At 40.5% G+C, this 26,019-nt stretch overlaps 1 protein-coding gene across 2 annotated transcripts in view; it reads left to right on the top strand.

Moving 5' to 3' along the window:
* NAA25 (N-alpha-acetyltransferase 25, NatB auxiliary subunit) overlaps nt 1–25,304 on the top strand; it is a 33,770-nt gene extending 8,466 nt beyond the window's left edge. For both annotated transcript variants that reach the window (XM_068911432.1, XM_068911433.1), the window contains exons 5-24: nt 1,048–1,122; nt 1,966–2,073; nt 2,669–2,747; nt 3,435–3,546; nt 4,736–4,825; nt 5,189–5,358; nt 6,144–6,256; nt 9,744–9,951; nt 10,804–10,893; nt 12,468–12,648; nt 13,330–13,429; nt 17,943–18,094; nt 18,409–18,534; nt 18,845–19,088; nt 19,311–19,434; nt 19,798–19,863; nt 20,363–20,460; nt 21,161–21,271; nt 21,760–21,906; nt 23,767–25,304. In XM_068911432.1, coding sequence (XP_068767533.1) covers nt 1,048–1,122; nt 1,966–2,073; nt 2,669–2,747; nt 3,435–3,546; nt 4,736–4,825; nt 5,189–5,358; nt 6,144–6,256; nt 9,744–9,951; nt 10,804–10,893; nt 12,468–12,648; nt 13,330–13,429; nt 17,943–18,094; nt 18,409–18,534; nt 18,845–19,088; nt 19,311–19,434; nt 19,798–19,863; nt 20,363–20,460; nt 21,161–21,271; nt 21,760–21,906; nt 23,767–23,889 — 2,517 coding nt within the window. In that variant the 3' untranslated portion in view covers nt 23,890–25,304. The remainder of the gene's footprint in view (nt 1–1,047; nt 1,123–1,965; nt 2,074–2,668; nt 2,748–3,434; nt 3,547–4,735; nt 4,826–5,188; nt 5,359–6,143; nt 6,257–9,743; nt 9,952–10,803; nt 10,894–12,467; nt 12,649–13,329; nt 13,430–17,942; nt 18,095–18,408; nt 18,535–18,844; nt 19,089–19,310; nt 19,435–19,797; nt 19,864–20,362; nt 20,461–21,160; nt 21,272–21,759; nt 21,907–23,766) is intronic.
* The last annotated feature ends 715 nt before the right edge of the window (nt 25,305–26,019 follow it).

The following is a 26,019-nucleotide window of genomic DNA, read 5'->3' as shown; positions in this document are numbered from 1 at the left end:
CATTTGACTGTCTAGTAATTGTGCTCCTGTCTACAACCATACATGGGAAAATATCAGACTTATGAGTAACAATAGTTAATGTTTAACTGACCTTTCGTATGTTCAAAATATCATACAGATGTGTATCTGATTAAATTAGCCGGACATTGTCAGAGATAGGATGTTCTGAATTGGCCTAAGTATTAGAGTCAAGTGCTTAGAGATGCAAGCAGTGCATGGATGCTAAGCAATTGGAGAGTGAAAGTAAACCTTAGCCTTCTGTGTTCTGGAGTATTTCAGCTGAAAGTACTGGAATATGCAAACTGAGATTGCAGTCATAAAATTGGCACAAAAGTTTATAGAAATGAAGTCTTTCTGTGGTAGTAGATTGCATTATATATACCCACACTAATTAATTGTAAAAATATTGTCCTCTAGTGTATACAAACACTGCAAATCTGTGAGAGAAAAGCAGGAATAAGAATTATTTCTGTGTTGGTCTAGAGAATCTTGAATGCTTTGGCTCTTAATTTGATACGGCCACGCTTTCGGCTCGGCCCTTGTTTAACCACTGCTTTGCAAATTTAGGTGGGCTCATGTTCGGGTTTGAGTATGTATAAGTATGAAATAAGTGTTGAAGGGCAGTTGTTTACATGAACAAAAGCATGTGCTTTGGTGCGCCTTTAGCGCTGACTGAGTATGCTAGTGAAAATCAGCACTGGAAACATCCCCCTGATTCTTACAGAACAAGTCTCCTGCCTTCTGGTTTCTAACTAAAGCTGTGGTCTGTCTGTTCAGGCAATTTGCGCACGCTCGTTGCCTTTCCTTGTCAGATCTACTCAACATATGATAATCTCTGGGGGGGGGGGGGGGTTTATCCCGCCCTTTTCTTCTTCTTCAACAATATATGTTAGGATAGAAGGGCTCGTGGATTGATAAAATCTGCCCATCTAGTTGCTAATCCTGAGTTGTCTGCTGCTGCTGTTGCTGCTTAGCTTGCAGTGCCTGTTGTGAAAGCTCAAACAGATGTGTTTTAGGATTGATGAATTTTTGTCTTATGTTTTTCAGGCTGGAATGGCACTTTATAAAATTGTACCCAAAAATCCTTACTATTTTTGGTCTGTGATGAGCTTGATTATGCAGGTGTGTACAGTGTTGCAAATTAATTTAAGACTTTCACTGCAGGTAGAGTGCAAACCTAGAAATGTTTTGAGTAAATACCACAGTTATTTTAAGTAAAATATCCATTTGAACTGTTTATGTAGGATGCTGGGAGAGAACTGAGCCCTCCTTAATCAGCATCATTGACATGGTCCGGAATGAATGCTGTGGTGGTCTTAATGCAACTTACCCTACTATCTGTTTATTTTTGTTTAGTTAAAGAGCTAATAAATAAGTGCTAATTTTTCAAATAACGTATCATGTCTTAGCTCAGAACTGCTTTTCCTCTATAACTAGATCATGAAGGCTCTAGGAGGAAAAAAATGAGAGCTCTGGACTTAGCGTGTCTTTCAGACTACAGAAACTCTGCAGTACTAGACAGCGGATCAGCTGTGCTGCTGTTAGTTGAGAGAGCAAATTTAGTTACTAATTAAACAGCCTGACAAAATATTGGTCAAGCAAAAAAATAAGCATGAAGGCATTAATCACGTTATTTACATTAATTACACTGAAGTACTGGGCTATAGAAAATGCAGACTTGTTCTTGCAACATTTTATTTTTCATGGGTATTATGTGCCTAGTTACAGGAGTCTTTGGACAATGTCATCAAGAGTGAGCATTTCAGCATATTACTAGTTTTATTGCTGCCTGTATAACAGAGCAGTCATTCTCTGCACGTGACAAATGGCATTTTTACATGTATGATTTGGTGGGGAACTGAAAGCCCTTTTTTTTTTTTCCTCCCTCCCCTAATGGGGGAAAAAAGCAGTGAGTAGGGCAACACGAAGTTGATGAACCATTAGAATAATTCTTCTTTTCCTTAGTCTATTTCAGCACAGGATGAAAACCTCTCAAAGACGATGTTTTTGCCCCTAGCTGAAAGAATGGTGGAAAAAATGGTGAAAGAGGATAAGATCGAAGCTGAGGCTGAAGTAAGACTTGCAGAGCTTTTCAACTTGACCTGAACGTTATTGAGAGAAGGAATGCAGTGTTAAAGGAAGTTCATTACTGTCGGGGATATTATTTATGATACACCATATCCACGTATATATGATACATATCCATATATACGCACATCATATCTATCATATGGCACATGATATATGGTTATATATGGATATATCCACATATATATGTTATATGGATATATCGTTATTCATTATCAGATATTATTCAATATCTGTTAAAATAATAAGTAAATGTGTCTGGAATGGGACAAAAGGAAAACCAAGAACAGAGGGTTGAGGGGGATTTGCGGGTGTGACCAAGGAAATTTTCTGGTATTTGATTTGACTGGTGAAGTACTTGATTTTGCTCCCTAGAAGGCCCCCAAGAGAAACTTCAGGACTGAGAATGGAAAAAAGACCTAAATTCTTGAATGTTACACCCTGCTAGATGCTAAAGATAGCTATGCAGTCCTAGCTCTCTCCTATTTCTAATGACTGTAGCACAAGCGACTTTATTTCTTGGCACTCCTGCATATTGTTTTACTAGCAAATTTCATTGCAGTCTAATCTTTCTTTTAAGGTTGAACTTTACTACATGATTCTGGAACGTTTGGAGAAGTATCGGGAAGCCTTAGATGTTGTGAGAGGAAAACTAGGAGGTAACTTATTCTGTCAGTTAATAATCACATTTGTGTGGCGGAGCAGCAGTTCTTTGCTTTTCTTCGGGGTTTTTCTCGTTACCGGGGGGGAAAAAAAAAGCCATAAGCTAGTCTGACTCTTGGCACTAAATTGAAGCAAACACTGGAAGTGCTCTCGTGCAAGTTGTTCTATTCTACACTCAACACGATGCTTTTAAAGAAAAGAGTTTTCAGAGAGAAGATGAAGATTTTTGAACTGAGTGGATTGTGGCTTGGTGTTGGTAGCTTTATTACTTTCTGCAAGTACTAGGTGGACAACTTTTTTTTCTGTCCTGATTCTGTGGCTAGCACTCTTCCCTGTTTGAAAATACGTACTTATCTGTTAAGATGTTTCTAGTGCTACCGTATGTCGTGAGATAGCAAGCCTCAGCACAATTATATGTTAATTCTCCAGCTATATATTGGCTAAAATGTTAATTTCTGGCACTGTTGCTCTGCAATATGCAGGATGTTAAAATGTCAGTGATTTTATTGTGCAATTTAGCAATGTTTTTAGTATCAGTTCTGGCCTTTCCATCCTTTGAGGGCCTCTTTTTTATTGTCTTATGTTTACTGCTTTGTACGCTTGGCTATAGCAAGATGCTTTATTCAGAAAGCAATGAAATAAATCAGTGGATTAAATAAAACTGTGCTTCTGTTTTACTGTAGAGAAACTGACAAGTGAGCTCCAAAGTCGAGAGAACAAATGCATGGCGATGTACAAGAAGCTATGTAGGTGGCCTGAGTGCAATGCGCTGTCTAGAAGGCTGCTGCTGAAAAAGTGAGTTGAGATTTCTGCAAGTCTACTAAAAGGAATGAAGGAGGAATTCCTGGCTGGTTGAGAATTGCCTGTTTAGTGGCTCTCGTAAAGGGTGGTGAAAATAGAATAACATCAGAAGTTCTCAACGCATTTCTAAACATTTATACTCCAAAGCCTGAGGGGAAAAAGCAAAAAAAAAAAAAAAAAAAGTGGTCTAGAGACATGGTGGAGGTCACACAGGGAGTCAGTGTCATGACTGTAGTTCCTTCTCTTTGAAGGTCTGCTGACTTTTAGTGACATGTTCAAGCAATAAACTTTTGTTTCCCTCCTTATTTTTAAAGGTGGTTCTGACTGTCCAGCCATGATTTTGGGGGTGGGAGTGGATGGGAACTGCATTTACATTTAATTTCTTGGGACTTCGTTTCTCTCAGTTGGCCACACTTCCTTCTGGGAAACGCATCTAATGCTTTGAACAGATGCCCCAGAACAGAACATACCAGCGATCAGACCTGTGTCGTGGAACTGTCAAGAGGGTTTTGTTTTTTATTTTTTGGTTAGCTGTGCCTTCATCCCAAATAAAAAAAACAAAGAGCAGCCTTAAAGATTAGGAAGTCCTGTCTGCAACACCCCTGCCCAAGGAGACAGCAAAAAGTTTTTTCTCTTCTAAGGAGTTGTTCGTAGCATTCAGTATTTGTTAAATATATTTGCCATGCAAAAACAGGAAAACAAGCATCTGCTTAACAGGACACGTAAAAGTAAAATGGGGGAGAGATTACCTTACAACACTTACAGTATGCTTCAAACTAGCATGAAGACGTTTTTAGCTTACCTTTTGCTTTTGGCATCTCCTTTTCTGTAAGTCCTTAAATTGCTCTGAAAATGGGCGGGTGAAACATCCTCCTGCCTTAGTGTTTTTATGGAGATATGCTTGAGGTATGTCTTCTGATTAGAATATAAATGCAAAAAGGAGAATTTGCAACTTGCCCCAGCTCTTTATTGAAATTGTTTACCTTAATTTGCTTCGAGAAATTCAGAACGATTGCATTATTTTAAGATGTGAGATCTCCTCATGGGAAAATGATTCTTATTACAGTGTTATTCTCTAATCTTCATATGTGCTCTTCCTTTTTATGCAGTTTTATAAGTGAGTTACAGTACTGGCACTCCCCTAAACTTTGTTCCATGCCTGAATTTTTTTTTTTTGTTTTAGCTCAGATGATTGGCAGTTTTATATAACATACTTTGATTCTGTGTTTCAACTCATTGATGAATCCTGGACACCTCCATCTGAAGAAGAGCAGTAAGTTAACTGTTTTTTTGGGGCATTTGTTGTTCCTTTGTGCTACAAAGTAGTATGTTTGGCTTCACATATTCAGTATAATGCTGTCTACATCTTTGGATGACTTCCTGACATCAGGCCTGAACTCATGTGTTCTCCTTACTTGATTTTGGAGGCTGCCAATAGTCTGCTGGAAACTGCTGTATAAATAGTGGTTTGGACACTGTAGAGCTCTTCCAGGTCATACTTTTCCCAGTGATTGAGGTAGAGAATCAAGCCAGGCTTCCTTAAGAGTATTTTTGGGAGCATGCCGAATACATGTTCTCAATGCCTTAGGAATGGGAAAAGTCAAGTAATTTTTTTTTGTCTTTTTAAATTGCACAGCTCTCTGGAAGGAGAGGTACACTATTCTATAGAGCAAGCTGTGAAATTCATAGAAGAGAGAATAACAGAAGAATCTAAGAGCTCTCGGCCACTTCGGGGACCATATTTAGCTAAACTGGAGCTGATTAGACGCTTGCGACACAGAGGTTGTAATGATGAACATAAACTAGGTAAGAGCCACTAACTGGATGATAAGTTAATCTTTTAGGGCGAGAACACAAACTTAGAACAGTTTTTTTTTTTTTTTTTTTTTTAACATTTAACTCAGTGATTTACCAATACTTGTTAGGAAAACGCATGCGCTGTTTGGTGTGTAAAGAACTTTGAAAGCATTAGAAGAAGCACCCTGAGGAAGAGCAAGTAGCCCTAGACTACTCCAGGGCTTGTAAGAGAAATTTTCAAAAGCACCTAGTGGATGTAGGAGCGCACAGTCAGTGACTCTGCAATGAAAAGTGCGTTGCTGATAGACTGCTTTTGTAGAAAGTAAGCCTTGCTATTTAGCTGCAATCTCTGGGTGATTTTCCTTTTTTTTTTTTTTTTTTTGGTCAATAATGCCAAGATTCATTTTTAAAAACTCACATTTAAAAATCACGCTTGGGGAGTCAGTGAAGGAGATGACATGATTAGAGCAAAATCTGTGCTACTCACTAGTTCCTTTTATATTTGCATCCAAAAATAAATTACTGTTAGATAAGCAGAGACTGTGTATGTATGCCTGTTGTGCTGAGCTCTTATCTGCCAAAGTAGCTTGAATGAAGCTCTTGGATTTTTTTCCGTGTGTCCTTGACACACGGACATTGAGCCTCTGTTAAAATCTGCAGTAGTGCAGCTATCTGTTTTATAAATCACTGTAATCTCAAAGAAAAAATGTATTACTGAAGATTTCTCACAGTGATTTTTACAGGTTCAGCTTTTAATGGAGCATTTTAAAAAAATGAACTGGCCTTTTTGTTAGGTGATCCAGAAGAACTAATGTTCCAGTACTTCAAAAAATTTGGGGACAAACCCTGCTGTTTTACTGATCTCAAAGTATTTGTGGATCTCCTCCCATCCAGCCAATATACAAAGGTAAGGAAAGATAAAGAAATGGTGGGAAGAACCGCAGAGCTGGTTAACAGACTGGTCCCTTTATCTTAACACATTTGTTGGTCATATTAAAAGGGTGGAAATATGAAATTATCATCCTCTATTTGAAACTTTGAAAACTCCTTGCGCTGCAGAAAATGTAATAAATATCTGAATTCTCCGAGTAACTTCACTGAGGGATTTTCACTGGAGGCTTCTATAGGTTTGATCCTACAAAGTTTCAGACCCAGAGGCTGTATTCATTTGGCCCTTTTATTGCCATTTCAAGGAGTCGGGTTTCTTTGAGACGATCTTGTTTGAATTCGCGTATCTGTTGATGAGAAGCTACCTGTTAATTGTAGATCAACTGATAAAACTACTGTGTCTGTTCAATTTTTAAACAAGTAATCTTTCATCACTTTGGTTTACGTATCACAGCCTGCAAAATGGAGCAACATAGCACCCTGTAGGAAGACCACCCCCTTTATTCATTTGCATTGACAGAGTTTAACTTGAGCATGAACATGGCGGGAAGACAGATCTCTACAAAAGCTGGTCAATTTGAAACAGTAGATAGGAGAGATGAATTTACTGTGTGCTATAGCTTCTGTTTTACAAAAAAACTTCCTCCTTTCCTTTGCCACGCCTTATTTATTCCATTAATGTTACATATTTAACGGGAAGAATCTGTTCACCTCATCCTATGCAGCTATGGTGCTACATCTATGTTTTGCCTGGTTCTGCTGCAACATTGAAAAATGGATGGGTTGATACTGATCAAGAGGCGTCCAAGAGACCCACTGTAACTTTCTAGAATCTCTCCCTGGAACAAGCTCTCTTTGATTGAAAAGACCATTTATGCAGAGTCATGAGCAGCTTGTTGAATGACTTCAGCAGCTGGGAATCCTGTCGCTCACCTCATTGTGTTTTTCTAAGCCATTGTGTAAAATATCAGAGCTGGGTTGGGCTAGACAGAGAATCCTGGATCAGGCAGGGGCTGCTGATAAAATGTGTGAACAAAGTAAAGATAGTGCCGCTTTCTTTATTAATAAAGAATATTCCCCTACTGCTAATGCAAGCTCTTCCCACAGCCTCACTAGTAATAATAATGGTGGCCCTTGCATATATGGATTGCTGCTGCTATTTTAAGTTGAAAGGCATGTTCTTCCCCCTGCTGGCCACAGGTGTGATCAGTGGAATATTTAACTCAGATGTCTGGAAATGGTGATACTTAACATATCTCTTAAGGTAATCCTTAAGTCCTGAAGCACTGAAGAAGTTTAATCCTAACTTTCCAGGAAACAAATTCTTAATTTGGGGGAAAACATTATATTTAATACTAATAGTTCAGGCGACAGGCATTTCCTAGTGCTTATAAAAGGTATGAATTTGAATAAATTCTGTAAAATTTTCTGAATGGCCTTGAAATTGCTGCTGATTTAGTGAATGTTTCGTTTTGTTGCATGGTGATGTCATATTAGAAGGCCTTTCCAGAGTGTTGCTGTCTTCTGGCTGTTGTGCTTCGGTAGCATACATCTGCACCTTAGCACAGCCAAGGAGACTTGTAGATGAAGAGGATTAGTGGTGTTAAAGTGCAGATGAGTTGGGTTTTTTGTTTGGTTGGTGTTTTTTAATTAACTTCAGCATATGGGAGCAATGCAGCAACTCTAAGTGCTAAGCAGAGAAAGGAAAAGAATTCCAAGGGAATGTTGAAGAAAACATGCTGTAGTGTTTGAACTGTGATAAACGCTGCTTTATAGAAGTGGAGGCAGGCAAGAGCTGAATCGTCATGGGAAGTTATATGGAAAAGGGGGCAGCTGAGTGTAGGCAGTTGAGGTGTATTTTGTTGTTTATATTAGCTTAAATTTCTGGAAGCCTTTTTTCACTGTTACCTGTTTTAATTCACATCCTGTACAGCCCTGCTGGGAAAAACTACTTGAAAGGCACTTTGTAAGTCATTAGTGTCATGTCTGTCTTCAGATCCACTGAGGAACAACGTATTTGCTAAAGGTTTCTGTAGGTCTTTGAATTCACTTAAAGAAAATATTTATAGGTTATCTTAGATTTATTCTTATTGCACAGCAACAGAAGGTTGCTGTCTTCTAAGTAACAGAGCGGTCCTACTCTTCCCTTGCAGCTGCCCACAGCAAGTGAGATAAAGGCAAGTCAGTTCTCTTCTCCTAGTCACTTGTTTAGGATCTATGAACTCAAAGCATGTCAGTCTGTTCAGAAATACAGATATATATATATTTTTTTCAATTAGGACTCACATTGAGTATCACTGGGAAATATCCAGGAGAGAAAAATGGGAGCAGTCTCAAAGTGCTGTCTCGAATGCAGAGCTCTTAATTGCCTAGTGTATTTGCTGATTTTGGTTAAGGGTGTGCGGAAAACGGATGAAAAATGTACTGCAGTGAAATAGGCTGTATTGCACAGGCTCCACACCAAGGTTTCATGAGCACCTTCAAGCACAGGGTATGGTGCTTGAAATGCCACCATTACCAACTAATAGCAAAGCAGAAGCTCCATGCTGACACACTGAGGCTATGAAGTGCCAGGTTTGTTAAGAGCTGTGAATAATGTTACAGTTCCGTAGTTGAGAGTATGGTGGTTTTGCTGGGCCATTAGATACATGCTAATATTTTGGAAATAATTGCTGTGATGGCATTGGTCTTGACTTCTTGATGGGGTAGACTGGAATATGCAGCCAAGTGATTTGGTTGACCTTGCCCAGTTTTGGGAATTGTGGTCAAATTAAAGGCTTTGCTGGCAAATGTTTTCATCAAAGACTATGGGGGAACTGGAATTGCTGTGCGTGGAGCTCTTACCTAGCTGTCTTTTTTTGTTGTTGTTGTTCCTAGGGCATGTGTTCGATGCAGTTGGCTTTGTTAACTCGGTTTTAAGTTTGTAAACTTGGCTGACTCTTAGGGCAGCAATAAATCACTCTCCAGTCCTGACTGTGTTGTGAGAAATCTGCTGGCGCCTATTAGAACTGTAAACAGAGAGAGGCTGCTTTTCTTACAACTTAATTCAAGAAATAAGTCATTAATCAGAGGTGATAACCTCACTGGGTTCAACACGTTGCTTCAGGATTGAGAGGAAAATTTAAAAGAAAACAGTGGTTTGTACTAGCTATAAGTGTGCTGTTAAGCTTTTCAGTAAATAATTATTTTTATTGCATGTGTTATTACTGTGAGTGTTAACAGGTGCTTAAAAAATCCCTGTTGTGTCAATGTGTTGGAAACTCTTCTGTGAACATTGTTTGGGTGCTTTCCTACATCTGTTTGGTGAAACTCTCTAAAGCTATTGAGCTAAAAAAAAGAAAAAAAGAAAGAAAGTTAAAGCAAGCTCTTCAACCACTGATTTCAGTGTGACTTCCAGATTGATGCTGACATTATTGCCTCATGCTTTCTCGATTTGAGGGAGGAAAGGATGCTTTTTGTTTGTGCAGCCCCAGATGCCTTGCAGAATTTAACTCTGTTTCTTTTAGTTCATCAGTCAATTGCTGGAAGTAATCCCTCTGTCAGCAACAGCAGAGAGTGAAATTGCACTGCCGGAGGATATCAAAGCCCTGCAGCAACACTTGTGTGTGGTGCAACTCTCAAGGTTGCTTGGTATCTATCACGCCATGGACAAGAAACAGAAGCCGACTGTGGTTCGGGAGTTGATGTTAAGATACCGCCATGGATTGGAGTTTGGTGAGGAGTGTCTTGAGACTACTGTTGCAGTTCCTTTGCTACTTTTTGTGAGCAGAAACTCAACGCTTTTCTGGAGGGAGGGTACAACGCAAGCTCTTACGGCCAGTGTCCCAGTGTCGCTATCAGTGCAAAGCACCAGTCACTCAGCTAGATAATGTTTTGCCAACGCCCTTGCTCTTACTAATGTGTTTGGTAAGACCAATTGTCTATCTTAAAGACAAATGAGAGGTTCCAGAACAGATCGAATGGCACGTTTGTATCGGATGTTTGGTTTTATTTAAAAGGTCAGGCAGTGTTGCCAGTTTATGTTACAGGTCTACTTAGGACAAATACAGGGGCAATAATATTTATTCATAGATCTTGTAGTTGTAGGAGAATCTTTTTCTTCCAGCAACTGTTAGCATATGAAGTGGTCTAGATTCACTTGTGTTCTTAAATATGTTTGTGTGCATCTATCTGTATATATATTCCAAACTCTTTAGCAGAATTTTCCTGTTTTACACAGAAAATATTTGAATTTGATTGCAAAGCTTTGGTGGTGTTTTCCTTTAACGTTTCTCTTTGGAGTCTGAATCCAAGCGCAGAAGAGCTAAGGAAGTGTAATTTGAGACAAAGTGGAATGTGCCCCTCTGTCACTTCAAACAGAAGGAACTGAAAACAAAATAAATTAAATGCAACATATTTACAGTTGTTTCACTTTTTAAAAATCTGGATTTTATAAATAAGCTGTGATTATTATCTGCCTGACGACTGTCATTTGATAACGCTGGCAATGTAAGAAACAGCTGACAGCACCGTTGTATGAAACGTTTTAACTGTGCAGTTCAAGGGCAACTTTATTTTTCTTTTCAGGGAAATCTTGTTTGAAAACTGAATTGCAGTTTTCAGATTATTACTGCCTGCTTGCAGTTCACCTGCTGCTTGATCTGTGGCTAGAGGAAGGTATGTCCCTAAAATTGTGTCTGTCTTAATTCCAACTGGTGTTTTGTTCATACGTGCTCTGACCTGGAAGGTCAAGTTCTGTTTTTGTGTGAGATAAAATGCTGCCTTTTGGACAAAAGGAGTCATTGCCAAATCCCACGGTGCTACTCTGTTATGGGTTGGCTGCTCCAGAGCAGAGCCAGATATCTTTTTATTGTCGTCTTTTTTCTTTCTTTCTTTCTTTCTTTCTTTCATCTGTTTTTATCTGTGATTGATAAATAGTAGTTCTCCTTCGTGATTTATCATCTGAAGTTTCGACTGATTATAGATACATTGCTCTTTGCTTATTTATCTTGAGTAGTTTGCTTATTGCTTTATGGTTCTGTAGGAAAGCATGGTTTCTGGCTCAGCTTACTAACTGAAACAAAAAATGGATTTTGGGGACAGACTAAAATAGACAAATCAAATGAAGAGAAGTAGATGGGACATCAGCGTTGGGGAGAAGAGTCTTGACAGCTGTGTGGACATTGCATGGTCCAGACTGGATGTAGCACCCTGCATGGTTCTGGTAGGGAGACTGTGCCCCTGTGGCCAGTGTGTGCCTGATGCGGCTTTGTTAGTCCCATCGCTTTCTGTTTTTTCTCAGTATGAGGTGTTCCAGGAGTCCCTCTGTTCAGTTGGCGTTTGAGCCAGTTCTCACTTACTGATCTAAAGAGATTTAATTTTTTCTGGTTAATCCCTGTGAAGTCCTGGCAGAGCTTTGCTGGCGACTCTTGCAGCTCGGTGCTCCCTGTCCTCAGAAGCTTGTTCTGCGTTTCCTGTGCAGATGTTTTCTCTCCCTTTGCATGAGTTCTTCTGCTAGCTCCCTTCTGATGTGAGAGATGTTTTGAGGGTAATTCTTTCCCTCGCTGACATAATGTGTCTTCTGGCTCCTCTGCTTCTAGGCCTGCTGCTCAAGACCTGTTGCTCTGTCTTGGATATTCTGTACTGCACATTCGCTCTGCCCGCCTTAGTATCCTAATTGTGCAGAGTCTGCCTCCAGTGGTGGGTGTCCTTGGGCACTGTTTTTATTCCTGCCCATCAGTGCACCAGTCGGTTTTGGCTTTGTCCTTCTGGAAGAAGGTTTAGTCTTTAACCTGAGTAAATCCCTTGCCAAGTTCTTGGCGGCTCGCAGGTGGAGCATCACAGGCTCTTGAATTCCTGTTTCTGGGCTGCTCTCTTTCATAATGCTTGGGTGTGCTCTGTGGTTACAAGCTAGATATTCTGAACAATCCAGGACCCGTTGGGGAAAGTCACTTCTGCTGTTGGCCATGTGAGGGGCTTTGCTCTGTGACAGATGTGAGCTGGATATTCCCTGTGAAGAATTATTCTTCCACCTTTCCCTCAAGACAGCAGTCGAAATGCTGGGGTGGGTGCTATGTTTAAGGGCAGCCAGGTGGCTGATGAACACAGTCTGCATGTTTGCATACATGGGGCTATGTTGGGAGAGATGTGTAACGTGAGGAAGGAAGCTTCGATGCCCAAGTGAGGTGTGCTGCTGGTGTTCAGCGCCTCTCTCTGATCACATCTTTCTGTGTTTGTGTCTTTGTCACCAGGTGAAGAGACGGCTGTGTGGCAGTGCCTGACCCTCTTAGAAGAGGGGCTATCTCATAGTCCTTCTAATGCTCAGTTCAAATTGCTGCTCATTCGAATCTACTGCAGGCTTGGTGCATTTGAACCCGTTGCAGAGCTGTATTCCAGCCTTGATGCAAAACACATACAGCACGACACCATCGGGTGGGTAGTATATACTGAGAATAATTGGCCAAGGTGACCCTCCAGTAACCAGTCCCGAGGTCTACTTTGCTACTCAAAGTTGACAGATTCAGACTTTCACAGGGAGTTGTATAAAAAGTTTTAGAATTGCAAGTTACACTTGCATTAAGTCTACTATGGTATGTTCCATTTCTAGTGGAGCATCTGTTTGTTGGGTGGTTTTGATTAGTTCTGGGTGTTGGGAGCGCTAACTACAAGGGATCTATTTTTTTTCTTCTGTGAAAGAAATCTGTGAAATGTGTATCTCAATGGCAGTCACAGCTTGGTGTTCTGGCTTGTGTCACTGCTCAGCAAAGCTTGGGAGTGCTAGGTAAAATGCACACCAAATGGCCTCGGTTAGTTTGTAATGTGTTCATAACATATTTGTGGGTATCTAATTCAATAAAGCTCTCGCACAGTTAACAAGATGGTTGGAGGAACTCCATGCCTCCATTTGCTATTTTTAAAAATATTAAGAATTCCTTTCATTACTGTTAAGATTAAACTTTAATGTGCATGTTATGAATGCCTTCTGTTAAATCTCCAGACTTCTTGTAAAAACTAAAGTATGCTGCAGTTCTGTGGTCAGAGTTGCCCTTGATGAAATTCAGGATTCTGTGGCGTTGCGTGCTGATGTCTGACTTGCACTGTGTTGTGTTGCAGCTATCTTCTGACGCGCTATGCAGAGTCACTGGGCCATTATGCTGCTGCATCCCAATCCTGCAATTTTGCACTCAGGTTTTTCCACTCCAACCAGAAAGATGTAAGTTGAAAGAAACCTCTCTGTCCTTGTAACAGAGCAGTTATGTCACGATGCCTTACGGAAGTCTGTGCCCTATGTGAGGGCTTATGGGACTGGAGTGGGTAATAACACACAAGAATACTACGTGCAGCTTTGTGGTTATAGTAGAGGCTGACTCAACCTGTGTTTTCTCATTACAAGAATTTGGGACCTACTGTTATATGGAGCTTTGCTTCTAAGTTTTTATTTTTAAAGGTCAATGTTAATACTCCTCAAAAATTGGGTGTGGTTACTTTTAAATGAATGGACTGTGATTTATGCGCTAATCCAAGTGAAATATAATGTGGCAAGTGACAAGTCCTGGTGCTGTAGCCTCTAGCATTTTAGGAAGCCATGCAGCAGCCAGGGATGGTGCGCTCAGGTGTTGCTGGCATACATGTGAATCCTTTGTATTACACTTACTGAAGCAGCATACTTCAGTGACAGTTGCCCTGGGCACCCAGGGCTGGTGGGGGATGTATATCGTCATCGAAGGCAGTGAAAGAGGAAGGAACGAGGTGGGAGAATTTCAGGTAGGAGGCAGGGGGAAGGAAATGACTCCTGAAAGTTTCAGCTTTAATGAAGGCAGAGCAGAGCTTGAGATTGACATTACTATTTTGAAGTAATAGAGTCAAATTGCAACAGCTGGTCTTGTGCTAATGGGAACTATCTGCTTTATTCAATCCATATCAAAAAGTGGTGTGAATTGAAATCTGCTTGACTGAGAAGCTTAGGACTAGAACGGAGCAGATAGTGAGGGGAAAGTTGCTGAATTCCTCTAAGACATCAGGTACTTCCTAAAACCATGAACTAATGCCATGAACTAGGCATCTAGCATACTTTTAGCTTGCTGATTAGTAACTGTACTTGTCAAGAATCTTGCTTGGAAAGTACACTGTACATTTTGCAACGTTTATGGGCAAACATCAGTGCTGTCTCAGAAATCCCATGAAATCATGAAAAATGGCCTAGGTAGGAAAATGGTGAAACAAGATACGTTTTTTGAAGTCTTAGTGAAAATATATTGGGCACATAGGAGCAGAAATAGTCTAGAATTGCATAGGGAACTGTATGCATAATGTTGGTCCACCTTCCTAAAATTTGCAAGGCGGTCCCATTCTGAGGGGAGGGAGCACAACCTGCATATTTATATTTCACAAAGCTTGATCATTGGTGAGAGGTAGATGAAAAAACCTATTCTCACTTGGTAAGAAACTAAGGTGCAATCCAGTTGCAGCTCTTCCAGTCAGTCACTGGCTAAGCAGGCTCCCAAGGCTCTGCTGGCTTGTAACTTGTTTTGCCTCCCTCTCAGCACTAGATAAAACACAGGGATTGTGTATACTCAATAGTAAAGATGCTCGCATAATTCCTATAACAAGTAATTCCCTTGCTCTTTTGGCAGCCTAGATTATTCCTATGTACAGGATACCAGTTATCATTTTCCTGTGTCTGGAAGGTAGATATGCTGAGTTAGTGTGACCTGTGTCTGACCCAGAAATGATACTTCACTATGCGGGGGCGGGAGGGGGGGTGCACAGAGATGCATGTGAATGGTGCATTGGAAGCTTGCTCTCGTCTGCTTCCCTCAATTACTTCTTGTGTTAAGCGCTCATTCTTGCTCTGGGCTCCTGGGAGGAGCGTTTTGTGCTGAAGTGAAAGCCTGGATCCAAACAGCTTTATCCTACATACCTATTGCTTGTAGTGGCTTCTTATCCTTTTTGATGAGGAGTAACTTGTTCAGTCTTGTTTAAAAGTCACTCGGTGGGTATTAATGAAAAGCATGCCTGAAACCAGCTATCTGAATAAAATGTTTGACTGCAGTGTGCCAGGTGAAAAACCAGCTATCTTAATAAAATGTTTGACTGCAGTGTGCCAGGTGAAAAAAGTGGACTGAAAAGGCTGCCAGATGTGACTTATCTGCTTGAGAGCACTGCACTGTAAAGCAGCAAGAAGTCATTTTCCCTGGAAAAACGCTTCGACTGAAGTAATTTCAGGTGTGGTTACTGCCTCTGAGCACTACCTTGGAATAAGGTTATTGATGATAACAGTGCTTACAGGAGAGAAGAACTGATTGTCTCCGTAACTCAGCATCTGTACACAAAGACCTACTGAGCCGTGTTCTGAGTGCTGTTACCAAGAAAATGCTACTCCATTAACGTTCCAGAAACACTGAAAAGGTGGTGCCTGAACGATTTGACCCGTTTGACTACCACACCTTAAAAAGCTGGATTTGCAAGAGGGAGAAAAAATGATGCAATCAGCGTTATGTAATTCTGCATGCTACTAGAAAAGGATATATCTCTGAAACCAGCTTGCCGTGTTTCTTCCTGGAGATAAAATATTGCGACCAAAGGACCATGAGCCGATGTTGATCTTGGGTAGCGGAGTCAATCTCACGTGTGTCCTGGGCGCATTCAGTGGTTACCACCTGAAGTTTTCTCATGGGAAACTCATCAAAAGCTTTACGAGTTTGCAAATAGCAGGTGTCCTTAAAACCAACCATGAAGTGCAAATTGCAGGTCAAGGCTCCTTTCAGAGTACTGTTTGTCTAGGATGGTGGCATATCAGGAACAGAGAGAGTGGGGGGAGGGGGGGGAAAAAGATTCCTTACCCTAAGATGCATCTCCAGTATTGCAAGGTCAGAATCTGCCACCAGTTCCTTTGCTTCTGTGGTTCTGCTGGGGTTGCCCCTTCATGCTAAGGGTCCTGACATCAGCTTCCCATTCAAATCCCGTAACAGCATCTAACTGCAGTGTTAAAGAAGGACTATCCTTTAAAAGTTACCTTTTTAGCTGATTTCCGATGCTGCCTGCTCCTCTCTAGGTTGGTGTTTAAGATGGTTGGAATGTCTGCTATACCAGTTAAATATACAACATAGCGGCCTGCGATGTTGTGTGCGTGGGACTCTGCCTGAAACAGGAAGCGTGGGGTTTAAGTGAAGTGATCTAGCATAAAAATATAGCTACTGATTCAAACTGATCACTTCGGAGGAATACGTTTTCCTTCTGACTTTCTGAACTTACAGCCTGCGGTGAAATGAATAGCATTTAAGAGGGGGTCCCAGGAACAACAGTTGTCCAGGATGTTGTGCAATGCTGACATAATATTTCTGCCCCGAGAGAGGATGCCAAGGACAGGGAGGAGAGAGGGGCAGTGTTGCTATACTTGGTCAATACTAAAAAGGCAACTTCATCCTTTTCGAGATAGTCCTCCTTTAAATATGCAGAATCACAAGTAATCTCTCTAATTTTCTTGTGTCCGTCCGTCTTTAATTTCTCCAGATACTGCAGGCAAACAGAACATCAACGTGTCCCATGGGGATTTAAAAGCCACGTCGATGCAGTTGAATTAGCGCCCATAGCGCAATCCCGCAGCCTGACATGAACTCTGCAAGGCTGTTTAACAGAGGGTATGTTGTTGAATATTTGGCATATTTTTTCATATAATGCAAATAACCAAATTTCTTAGGAAAAAAGGCAGAGCTACCTATAGAGGACACTTCTTATTTTGGAAAAAAAAAAAAAAAATTAGTGGCTTTCCTCTGTGAGTACTAGCTTATAGTCCCTCAGAGCCTTTCCGACAGGTTGAGTCTGTTAGTATAGTATGCAGTTAACCAGGGCTGCTTTTGGTGCCTTTCATCTTCAGTGCATCTGATAATCTTGTTCAGAAGAAAATGTTTGATTTGCCAAAATTTGTCATTCATGGAGTAATTCTGATGTAAAAATGTAGTACTGTCTTGACTGGGAGCGTAAATTGTTCCTTCTGAATTTTCGTTAAAATATAATGCTTGTTTGGGGCTCTTTCATCACATAGATTCTCCTTGTGGAGACCGCTTGGACTGATGTGAAATACGGTTGAGTGCCTTGTACTGCTGCATTTCATCAGAGGGGAAGCAAACTATCCTATGGACCCTGAGAGTTTCCTTTGGTGTTTAGATTGTATTGTAATGTGTATGCACTGCATGATATCCTGTGATACTGTATTCAAAATCTAATAAAAAACAAATAAAAAAATGTGTGAGTAATTTTTTTTTTGTAATTGATGTTGTGTTAATATGTGATGCACATCCAAGTTGGTTCCAGAAAATCTGGGATACATTTATTTTGCTTGAGAGTATTTCTTATAATGAAACAATAATTTGAATAATGCATCTCCCCAAAAAAGTACCTTTCAAAATCAACTCCCCCTTCCCTTAAATATCTCTCAGCCTTAGTGGCGACAGCAGCATGATGATTCCCAGTGCTGGTTTGCTTTTTAAATAATGCTTCCCAGTGGAGCGTCTGGGTGTTCTTTAAATTAAAGCAGCAAAAATGCTGGGTTGACTTGGACAAGTGAAACTGCAGGCTTGTCCCAGGAAATGAGTATCTGCCAGACTGTACCTCTGGGTTAATTAAAACCACAGAAATGCAATTTCTTGGCAGTGACCTTGTTAAACTCTGGTTGTTTTGAACTTACAGAAGTAACTAATACAGCAATGGTGTGTGTTTTCTTCTAGACCTCAGAATATATCATTCAAGCCTACAAGTATGGTGCGTTTGAGAAGATCCCAGAATTCATTGCATTTAGAAATAGGCTGAACTCCTCCCTTCACTTTGCGCAAGTTCGCACAGAGCGGATGTTGCTAGACCTTCTACTTGAAGCAAATATGTAAGTACAGCAGCAATAAGTGCAATACCACGGGCAGTAAACCAATTGGAGATTAGTGTATAGGCAGAATATTGGTCAAATGAGACATCAGTCAGTTGCACTTGCACCTTTTCAGTAAAAACCTGCCAGCTACTTCCCCCTGCTTCTAATTTGCTCTGCCCTCCACCATCCTTGTCGGTATCCTAGATGTAAAATGCCAGAAACGTTATATACGGTTGAGGTACAGTGAAGAGAATGTGACCTGTTAGTGAGCTGGGCTTTTTCTTTCTAATTAATGAATGTGTGATTTTAATGTTGCTAATCCTTATGTACAGATCAACCAGTTTAGAAGAAAGTATAAAGTCCATGAGTCTGAGCCCAGAGGATGATGACATTCCGTGGAAAGATTTGCGTGACAACAGAGACCTGACAGTCTTGTTTAATTGGGATCCAAAAGACAGGTGAGTAGAAATACCCTGAACTGTGGATTCGCACCTTTTCGATAATGCTTACGGGAAAAGAAAACCCTTTCAGGGCAACTCCCATACTTAAACGTTCTCTAGACTGGCTAACTGCAAACTTAACGAGCATCATTCATCACTTCTAGCAGTGCTGCCATCTTACATATTAATACAGATTTCTGAATTTCTGACTACTCCTTCTTCTTCATACGTTGTTCCAAAACTTTGGATAGGCTTTTGTACCTGAGCGAAGCTTGCTACTTTGCAAATATGAAGCGTTTGCCTGAAAACGTTTGGTGCCTTTCTCCAGGGACGTTTCTGAAGAACATAGGAAACTCTCATTGGAGGAAGAAACCCTGTGGTTGCGAATCCGATCTTTAACTTTAAGGCTAGTAAGTGGACTCCCAACTCTTAGTCACACTATTCAACCAAAGAACTCTGAAAAGACTGCAGAGAACGGCGTCTCATCCAAGATTGATACAATTCGATCTCTGCTTCAACAGCTGGAAGCGGCAGTGGATTCAGGGAAGAAGTTTCTAGAACAAAAAATTCAGGTATCCATTAAGGAAAAAGCTATCCCCAAATATTAAATGAACATGAATGCAAGCAGAGAAACTGAATGCACCTTGTAACATCCAACAGGCTGCAGAATGCACTTAACTGACCCTGAGTTTGTAGTGTGTGAATCTGACTGAGAGATGTGCCAGAGACAAACACTGTTTTCTGGATAAGGAAAAGCTGCAACACCTTTATCTTTTTCTTTGCTTCTTGCCTAGTATCCTGTCCTTGGCCCTCCTCCTACCCGAATGGCTGGCTTCTTCAGTAATGGCAGCTGTCAGTGCCAGACTAGCTTGTTTTATCTTGTTAGTGATATTTATGAACTAGATACCAATGGCCTAGGTAAGTGTTTGAGGGGCAGGGCAGGGGCTTAACCAGCCTGTCATGGTGTGTGGTGGGAGGGAGTGGAATGCGTCTTCATTTAGTTGGAAAAATTACTAGGGCAGTACCTGATCTGGACCCAAACCGTTAAACCGTTTGTGTGAATTCTTGAGTGACACTAAGTTATTCAGGAGACAGTAATTTCATGTTTTAGGCAAGTCTGCCTTTCTGGACGGTATATACTGATATAATACTGGATCCTTTTGAAAGCAGTTGCATTTGATTTTGACTGCTATTACATTACATTTAAATGCCTCTTTGCTTTCTGGAAGCAGAAAATGTACAGACTTATAGTTTAAAGTTGCAATTTTTTTTTTCTTTCAGAAGATTCTGCAGAAGTCCAGGAGAGGATAGGGAATAGTTTCAAGTCTTTATTAGAACGATTGACAGGTAAATAGTAAATAAACACTGGTAGTCAAGGTAAAGCTTCGTAGTGTAAGGATCTGTTCCTGAGAACGTGCTGCAACTGTGAGAAAGTGCATCAATGCATCTGCAACCCCCCTTGAAAGATACTTGAGAACAAGGCTCCCCCTTGGCTTATCTGATCATTAAGTTGTTGCATGCCACAGAATGTCCTTATGTCCTATCATTTCACTACCTTGCAGCCTAGTCTTTGCAACAGTTGTCTCCCTGGTACTTTGCCCAGATGTGGTTATAAATGGTGGAGAGATGCTATTTTTAAATGCATTTTTGTGTTGCGTGCTGAGCAATGCAAAGGGAATTTTAGAACTGGACGTTGTTGAGAGGCTTTGGCCAAATCCTTCATTATCTGGTTAACAATCAGTCCTCTAACAGCTTTGCACACTACAAGAGATATATGCTACACAGAAAATTAAGCATTTAACTTGATCTGCATGTCCTGAATAAGACTTCTCTTTTCTCTTTTCAGACTTGTTCAATAAGTGTAAAGGTGACTTGATTGAAGTCAGAGATGGCACCTTGAAAACTCATCCAAACCTGTTAGAAAACTTAGTCTTCTTTGTTGAGGTATTTTTTTTTTCTTTGCTGCCTTTTAGTTTCTCTGAAGACTTTCACCTGCCTAATACAAAAATAAAGTTTCATCTGGCATCCCAGAGCTGCACAAACAGCATGTTCGGCTCCCTTCCCACTTCTGCTTGCAGATTGTTGCTGTTGACTGTATTAATTGCACTTGGGCTGATGTGATGATAAACCTTAATTTTCATCTTTGAACTAGAACTAGAGAATAATATAGAGCCCAAAGCTATGTTTCTTGATGAAATGATGAAGTATTTGGGGTGATGAGTGTTTTGAGTCATGGCTAGGCACATGCAGTTAGACATTTTTCTGGTGCATCCTCAGTTATTTTTAGGCTCCCTCTGTAAATGAGTGTAGAGCTTAGCTGGAGCAGAGGGCCCAGCAGAGGAGCCAAGATCTGAACTGCCTTTCGGAAGTGTCCCCGTCCACTCATTGAGCTTGGAGTGAGAAATCGGTCTCGAGGGAGGTGGGGTGAACACAAGTCTTGGAAAATAAAAGTTTTGGAGTACATCAGAGTAGAAACGTTGGGACTGAAATGCAGTGAAAGTTCTTTGATCTCAGTCACTTGTGGAAGAGGTGTTCTTTGCTGAATCTTTTAACTACTCAGAGTCTTTCTAGTAGATGTGCTAAAATGAGTTTAGGAGTACCCTGTAAATGCAGCTTTTAACATACTTGTATCTTTTTTTTCCAGACGATCTCCATCACCCTCTGGGTATCGAGTTACTGTGACAGCGTCCTCCGACCTTTTAAATCCAACTTGCAAAAAAAGAAGAAGAAAAAAAAAGAAAGCAGTGTAGCTATGGTAGACAGTATTCCTTTCTTCTCCTCCTCCGCGCACCACCCCCCAAATCAAACGGTCCTCATGCTGAAGGACAAAATCCAGGCAGATGATCTGTTAATATACTGTTTTTTGTAAATTCTACCTTGTAGAATCTGATGTAGGTTAGAGATTACTCAGTATTAATATTTACAATCAAATGGTGAGACAAATGGTGCCACATCTCTGACATCCCGTGACAGGTTTTAAATGGGGGAAAAAAAACAATTTATTTAGGAAAACACAGTTTAAATAGGAAAAACACAGTTTGGAGTATCTCAGACCTTCCGATCTCAAGTGCGCTATAATAAACTGGCTAACTGGTATTGGTTATATGGATCAATATGGATAGCTTAGCAGTGGCATGGGGCAATAGAATTATAGGCTTTACAAAGTGAGTTTTTACATGGGATAGTCACTTGAACAGACATTAGTATGTGTTTATAATTAAAAATATGTATTTATTTTTATAGCCTCCTGTATTTACGCATTTTCTGGATTATGTTACTGACCTACAGACATTAACTTCCAATGTAATAGATCACATCAAAGGGCTTGAAATAATTCTGACTGCGCTAAAACTTGAAGACTTGTCCCTCAAGGACACTCTGCCTTTACAGGTAAGAACCTGCATCTTTATTTTTGTGCTCTCTACATTTGTATGTGACAGATAATATTTACTTACACACCTACAGAGTAATTTGGGTGAATGCTTTTTTTTTTACCCTCCAAATGTTTTATTGGAAGAAAAAAAAAAGAAAGAAACCTCGTATGATTGACTTACAGCTGCTACCCAGAGGTTAGGCACCAGACTGCAAGAAGCTGGGTTTTGGAGCGGTAGAGTTAGTTTTTCATAGTTCATGATCTGGTACAGTGACTCTGCCTCCTCTAATCAATTTTTGCTTACTACACAAAATAGTGTCAGAAAATGAGATTTAAATGCAACAATTTTAAACTATACTCACTTAGCATGACATATAGGGGAGAAAATCTTAGGTTTTTTAACATCATTTTCTTGTCTGTGTTATGACTGTTCTATCATCCATATTTTAGCATGCTCCATAGTGGATGCAAAAGTATTCCAGGAAACTTGTGAGACTTCACAAACTGCTTATCAGTCACTTCCCTGGAAACACTTACTTGATACACATGGAAAAATAACTGGCAACTTTTTTTCCTCCTTAGCTATATAAAGAACACCAAAGGCAGGAGTAATAGGCACTTCTCATGTCAAGCCCTATGCCAAATTTGGACTTGAGAAGCAGATGCCTAATAAGGCAGCTTGGCTTCTCGAGCCATTGCTCTCAAATAAGAGTAAAATGTTGTGTATAAGGCATCAATTACCTTACTACAGAGGACAGACCTGCAAATCTAGGCAAATCTTATGCTTGATTTTTGAACAGAAGTGTCTATGGGAGTCTGTTGCAATTTTTCCTGTTTATTCATGCTGTTTGACATCTGTTGTTTGACACTTGTAGGAAATACTAATATATGCAGTCTGTATAGCTCTGCTTGGGCCCAGAGCAGTGTTTGCAGCTCTGTGTATGTAGAGCTAAACAGTGCTTTCGGAAAAAAAAAAGTCATGGTGAAGCGTTAATGAAGACTCTGGTGCGATTCAGGAATGGAACATGACTGGCAATGTGTCAGCCAAAGCTTGTGGCTGACATGAGATTTTTCCCACATCCAATTGCTTCGCTCAGGCTGTGCTTCACAGGCTTTGCTGCTTGCTATCTGTATGAGCATCTGCAAAAGGCATCTTGATAGCAAGTTGCCTCTTGCAGAGCAATGGTTATAGCTGCTTCTTTGGACACCAAGAGCTGTTATTTCTGTATACAGAAATACATCACCATTCGTAATGGGTCAGTGCTAACCTCGCCTTATCTGCAGGAGCAAGGCCAGTGATGTTGCATGTTGGTGATCCTCTTTAAGCAGTGTTGCAGAGACAGGGCAGTTAAAAGACTTGGGCCCATCCAAAAAATAAATGTGGAAGGGGATATAAAATGTCGTCCTATCTTCAGGAAACCTTGGTTTCAGTGTTGCCGAGTTAGTGTCACCTGCACCCTTCCCATGCCCTGTAGTTCGCCGTGCTTCTAGAATTTGTTATAAAGGTCACCTAGTCAGCGTTCGTTTGTTGTATGATTTCAGTTTTCCATGTAAGAGATTTCCAGCTTTAATAAACGATCTCTAGAAAAATGCTACGCACACCCCTCAATTTCAGCTGTAATTCTTTTGCACAAAGGTGTTTCCAGGGGTCAAGAAGTGTTACTGTGTCCCCAGTCCTCTCTGGGGAACACCAGTATTTGCAGGAATTAATACTGCTGGCCAGTTATTGCTACCTATTCTGTGCTGATAAGATGCCCTTTGTATTCTTGCATTTGAAATTCTTATTATTGTTGGTAGGGATGGTGGGAGAAGTTTAAGAGGCGGATTTAAACAATTGCAGTGGAGTGAGTGACCTGTATCTCTTTTGTGCTTTGCAGGAAGAAAAAAAGTTTACAAAGACTGTGCAAGGGAAGGTCCAGAGCAGTTACCATCACTCAATTCAGGAAATTGGAGAGCTGCTGAAAAAGAGACTTGATACCATTAAAAAACTAAAGATTTAAGAAATGCATCTTTGGCAAAGACTCCAGGAGAGTGATACCAGAGTCCCAGACAGAAGCACCATCCAATATACCATCACTTTAATCCAGAACTTCCTCATAATGCATGAAGGACTTAAAATCTTAAAATAATTTTTTTAGGTATTACAGATGTATTCAGCTGATTTAAATTTCTGTACATAAACCAGAAGCAGGGACCCTCATCAGGGTTTGACCACTTTTTATACATGTTCATAAGCATATTACAACAGAAGAAAATTAACTTTCTTCCCTTTTGATCTCTAGAAACAACTGGAGATGGTCTTTAGAAGCAGCAATAGAAATCCAACGTAAAGCATATATCTCAAAGGAGTTGTATTTTCATCACCATACAGTGTTTATAATTTTTTTTTGTATGGTCCTTGCCTTAGGAATGCCGAAATTGTAGATGCCCACACTCAGCTGCCTCCAATGGAATGAGCCAGCTTTGAAGCTGCCTGTTTCATCCACAAGCCGCCTGGTCCTACTGAATTCAGTGTGTCGGTCTAGCGGTGAGAGGTGACTTTGCACTGGAGAAATGCCCAGCCTTCCAGCAGCGCCTAGCCCTTGGGCGATAGGGCTGAGTAAGCCATGCCTAGTAGTGATGCAGGTTCCTCTAAGGACTGAACACCAGAACTGCTGGAGGGAAGAGGTGGGTGGTGTCAGTTTACACACAGGTTGTTTTCATGTTTGAGAAGACTGCAAACCTGCTGAAGAGCAAACTTGGCCCGTAAGCTTTTGAGAGAAAGATGGGAATCAATGTTTCAGCAAAAAAGACAAAACCAGAGACCATGTATATAAAATAGCTGCAGTGAAGTCTGACACTGCAGTCTCTGATTTCATGTCAGTTTAATGTAAAACAGCAATCATCATGACTTTTAAAAAGTGTATTTAGATTATTGAAACTTTAAGACTTAACTATTTTAATAGAAATTAAATCCTGTTGGCTTTGGTTTTTAAGTTGGCAGAGGTAACTTTTGCTTCCGCTGTGGTATGAGGCTGAGAATGCTTTTTGTAACTGTATGCTTGCTTTTTGCAGTTGATCTTTGATTGCTCGAGTACTAGCTCCTTAGGCATTCTGTTAGAAAGTGCAATTGCATCATCTGCTCCCACTGAATCTGCATTTCTGCCTTTTTCCTTTCATTTTAAAGGAGTAATGCAGCCTGAAACTGGTGTAGGCATAAAAGTACATGTTGCACCTACCATACGAGGGACAGGTCAGACTTGCACAGATTCCTCATCTTCTGATTTAAAGCAGCTATTATCTGAAATCTATATTTAAAGTTTTAAGAGAGCTGACAATCCTACCTTTTGTCATCTCTTCTGAATATGTTTTGTTAGAAATGCTAGAATGTTGATGAGAGTATTTTTTTAAAATAAATCCCCTGTGTAAAATTTCACACTGCTGCTCTTGCTGGATTTAGTTGTGCTTTGCCCCATCCTAAAAGGGGAAGAAGGCTGCCTACAGATTGCCTGAATTGAAAGGGATGTGCTAATGGTTTAGTTGCAATGTCTGGTGAGTGCTCTGGACTGGAGCAACACCAAAACGTGTTAAGTCTGTTTTATAGTAATACTTTTCCTGAACAAACCAAACTGTCTTATACATTGTATAGAAATACCTTTTTTGGAAAGAAGGGTGTGCTACTTAAATTAAAGCAAGACTGTTGACTCAAGTTGATCCTTTGGAATACATAGGGTAAGTGAAAACAGTCCCATTGCTGAGATTATGCAGTTCATAGAGAAGCACTGAGCCAGAAATCTGCCCATTTTTGTTAGAGAAAGGGCCGTTGCTGATGTTCTTGTCCCCTCGCTCCCCTGTGGAAGTGCTAATCTAGACAGGGCTTCAGGCAAACGTCAGCACTGAGCCCAGCGTAAACTGAGCGTAAAGGTGTTGCGCTGCCCTCGTCCGGAAGGGACGGTCCTGGCACTGAGTGACGCTGGAGTCTCCTTGCACTGCCGCAGCAACAGGTAGCTGAATCACTCATATCAGTAGCAATGGTGAGCATGTAAGTGAGATAAGCTTAATGTAACCAAGCTCTTAAAATTCTCCATGTGCCAGAAAGCAGAACTGCCTTAAAAAAAAAAAAAAAAAATCTGCCTCAGCTCCCTCAGAAG

Source organism: Struthio camelus, chromosome 17 (genome assembly GCF_040807025.1).
Source record: "Struthio camelus isolate bStrCam1 chromosome 17, bStrCam1.hap1, whole genome shotgun sequence".
NCBI lineage: Eukaryota > Metazoa > Chordata > Aves > Struthioniformes > Struthionidae > Struthio > Struthio camelus.
Note: the sequence above shows the minus strand (reverse complement) of the source record. Positions and strands in the feature narration are given on the sequence as shown.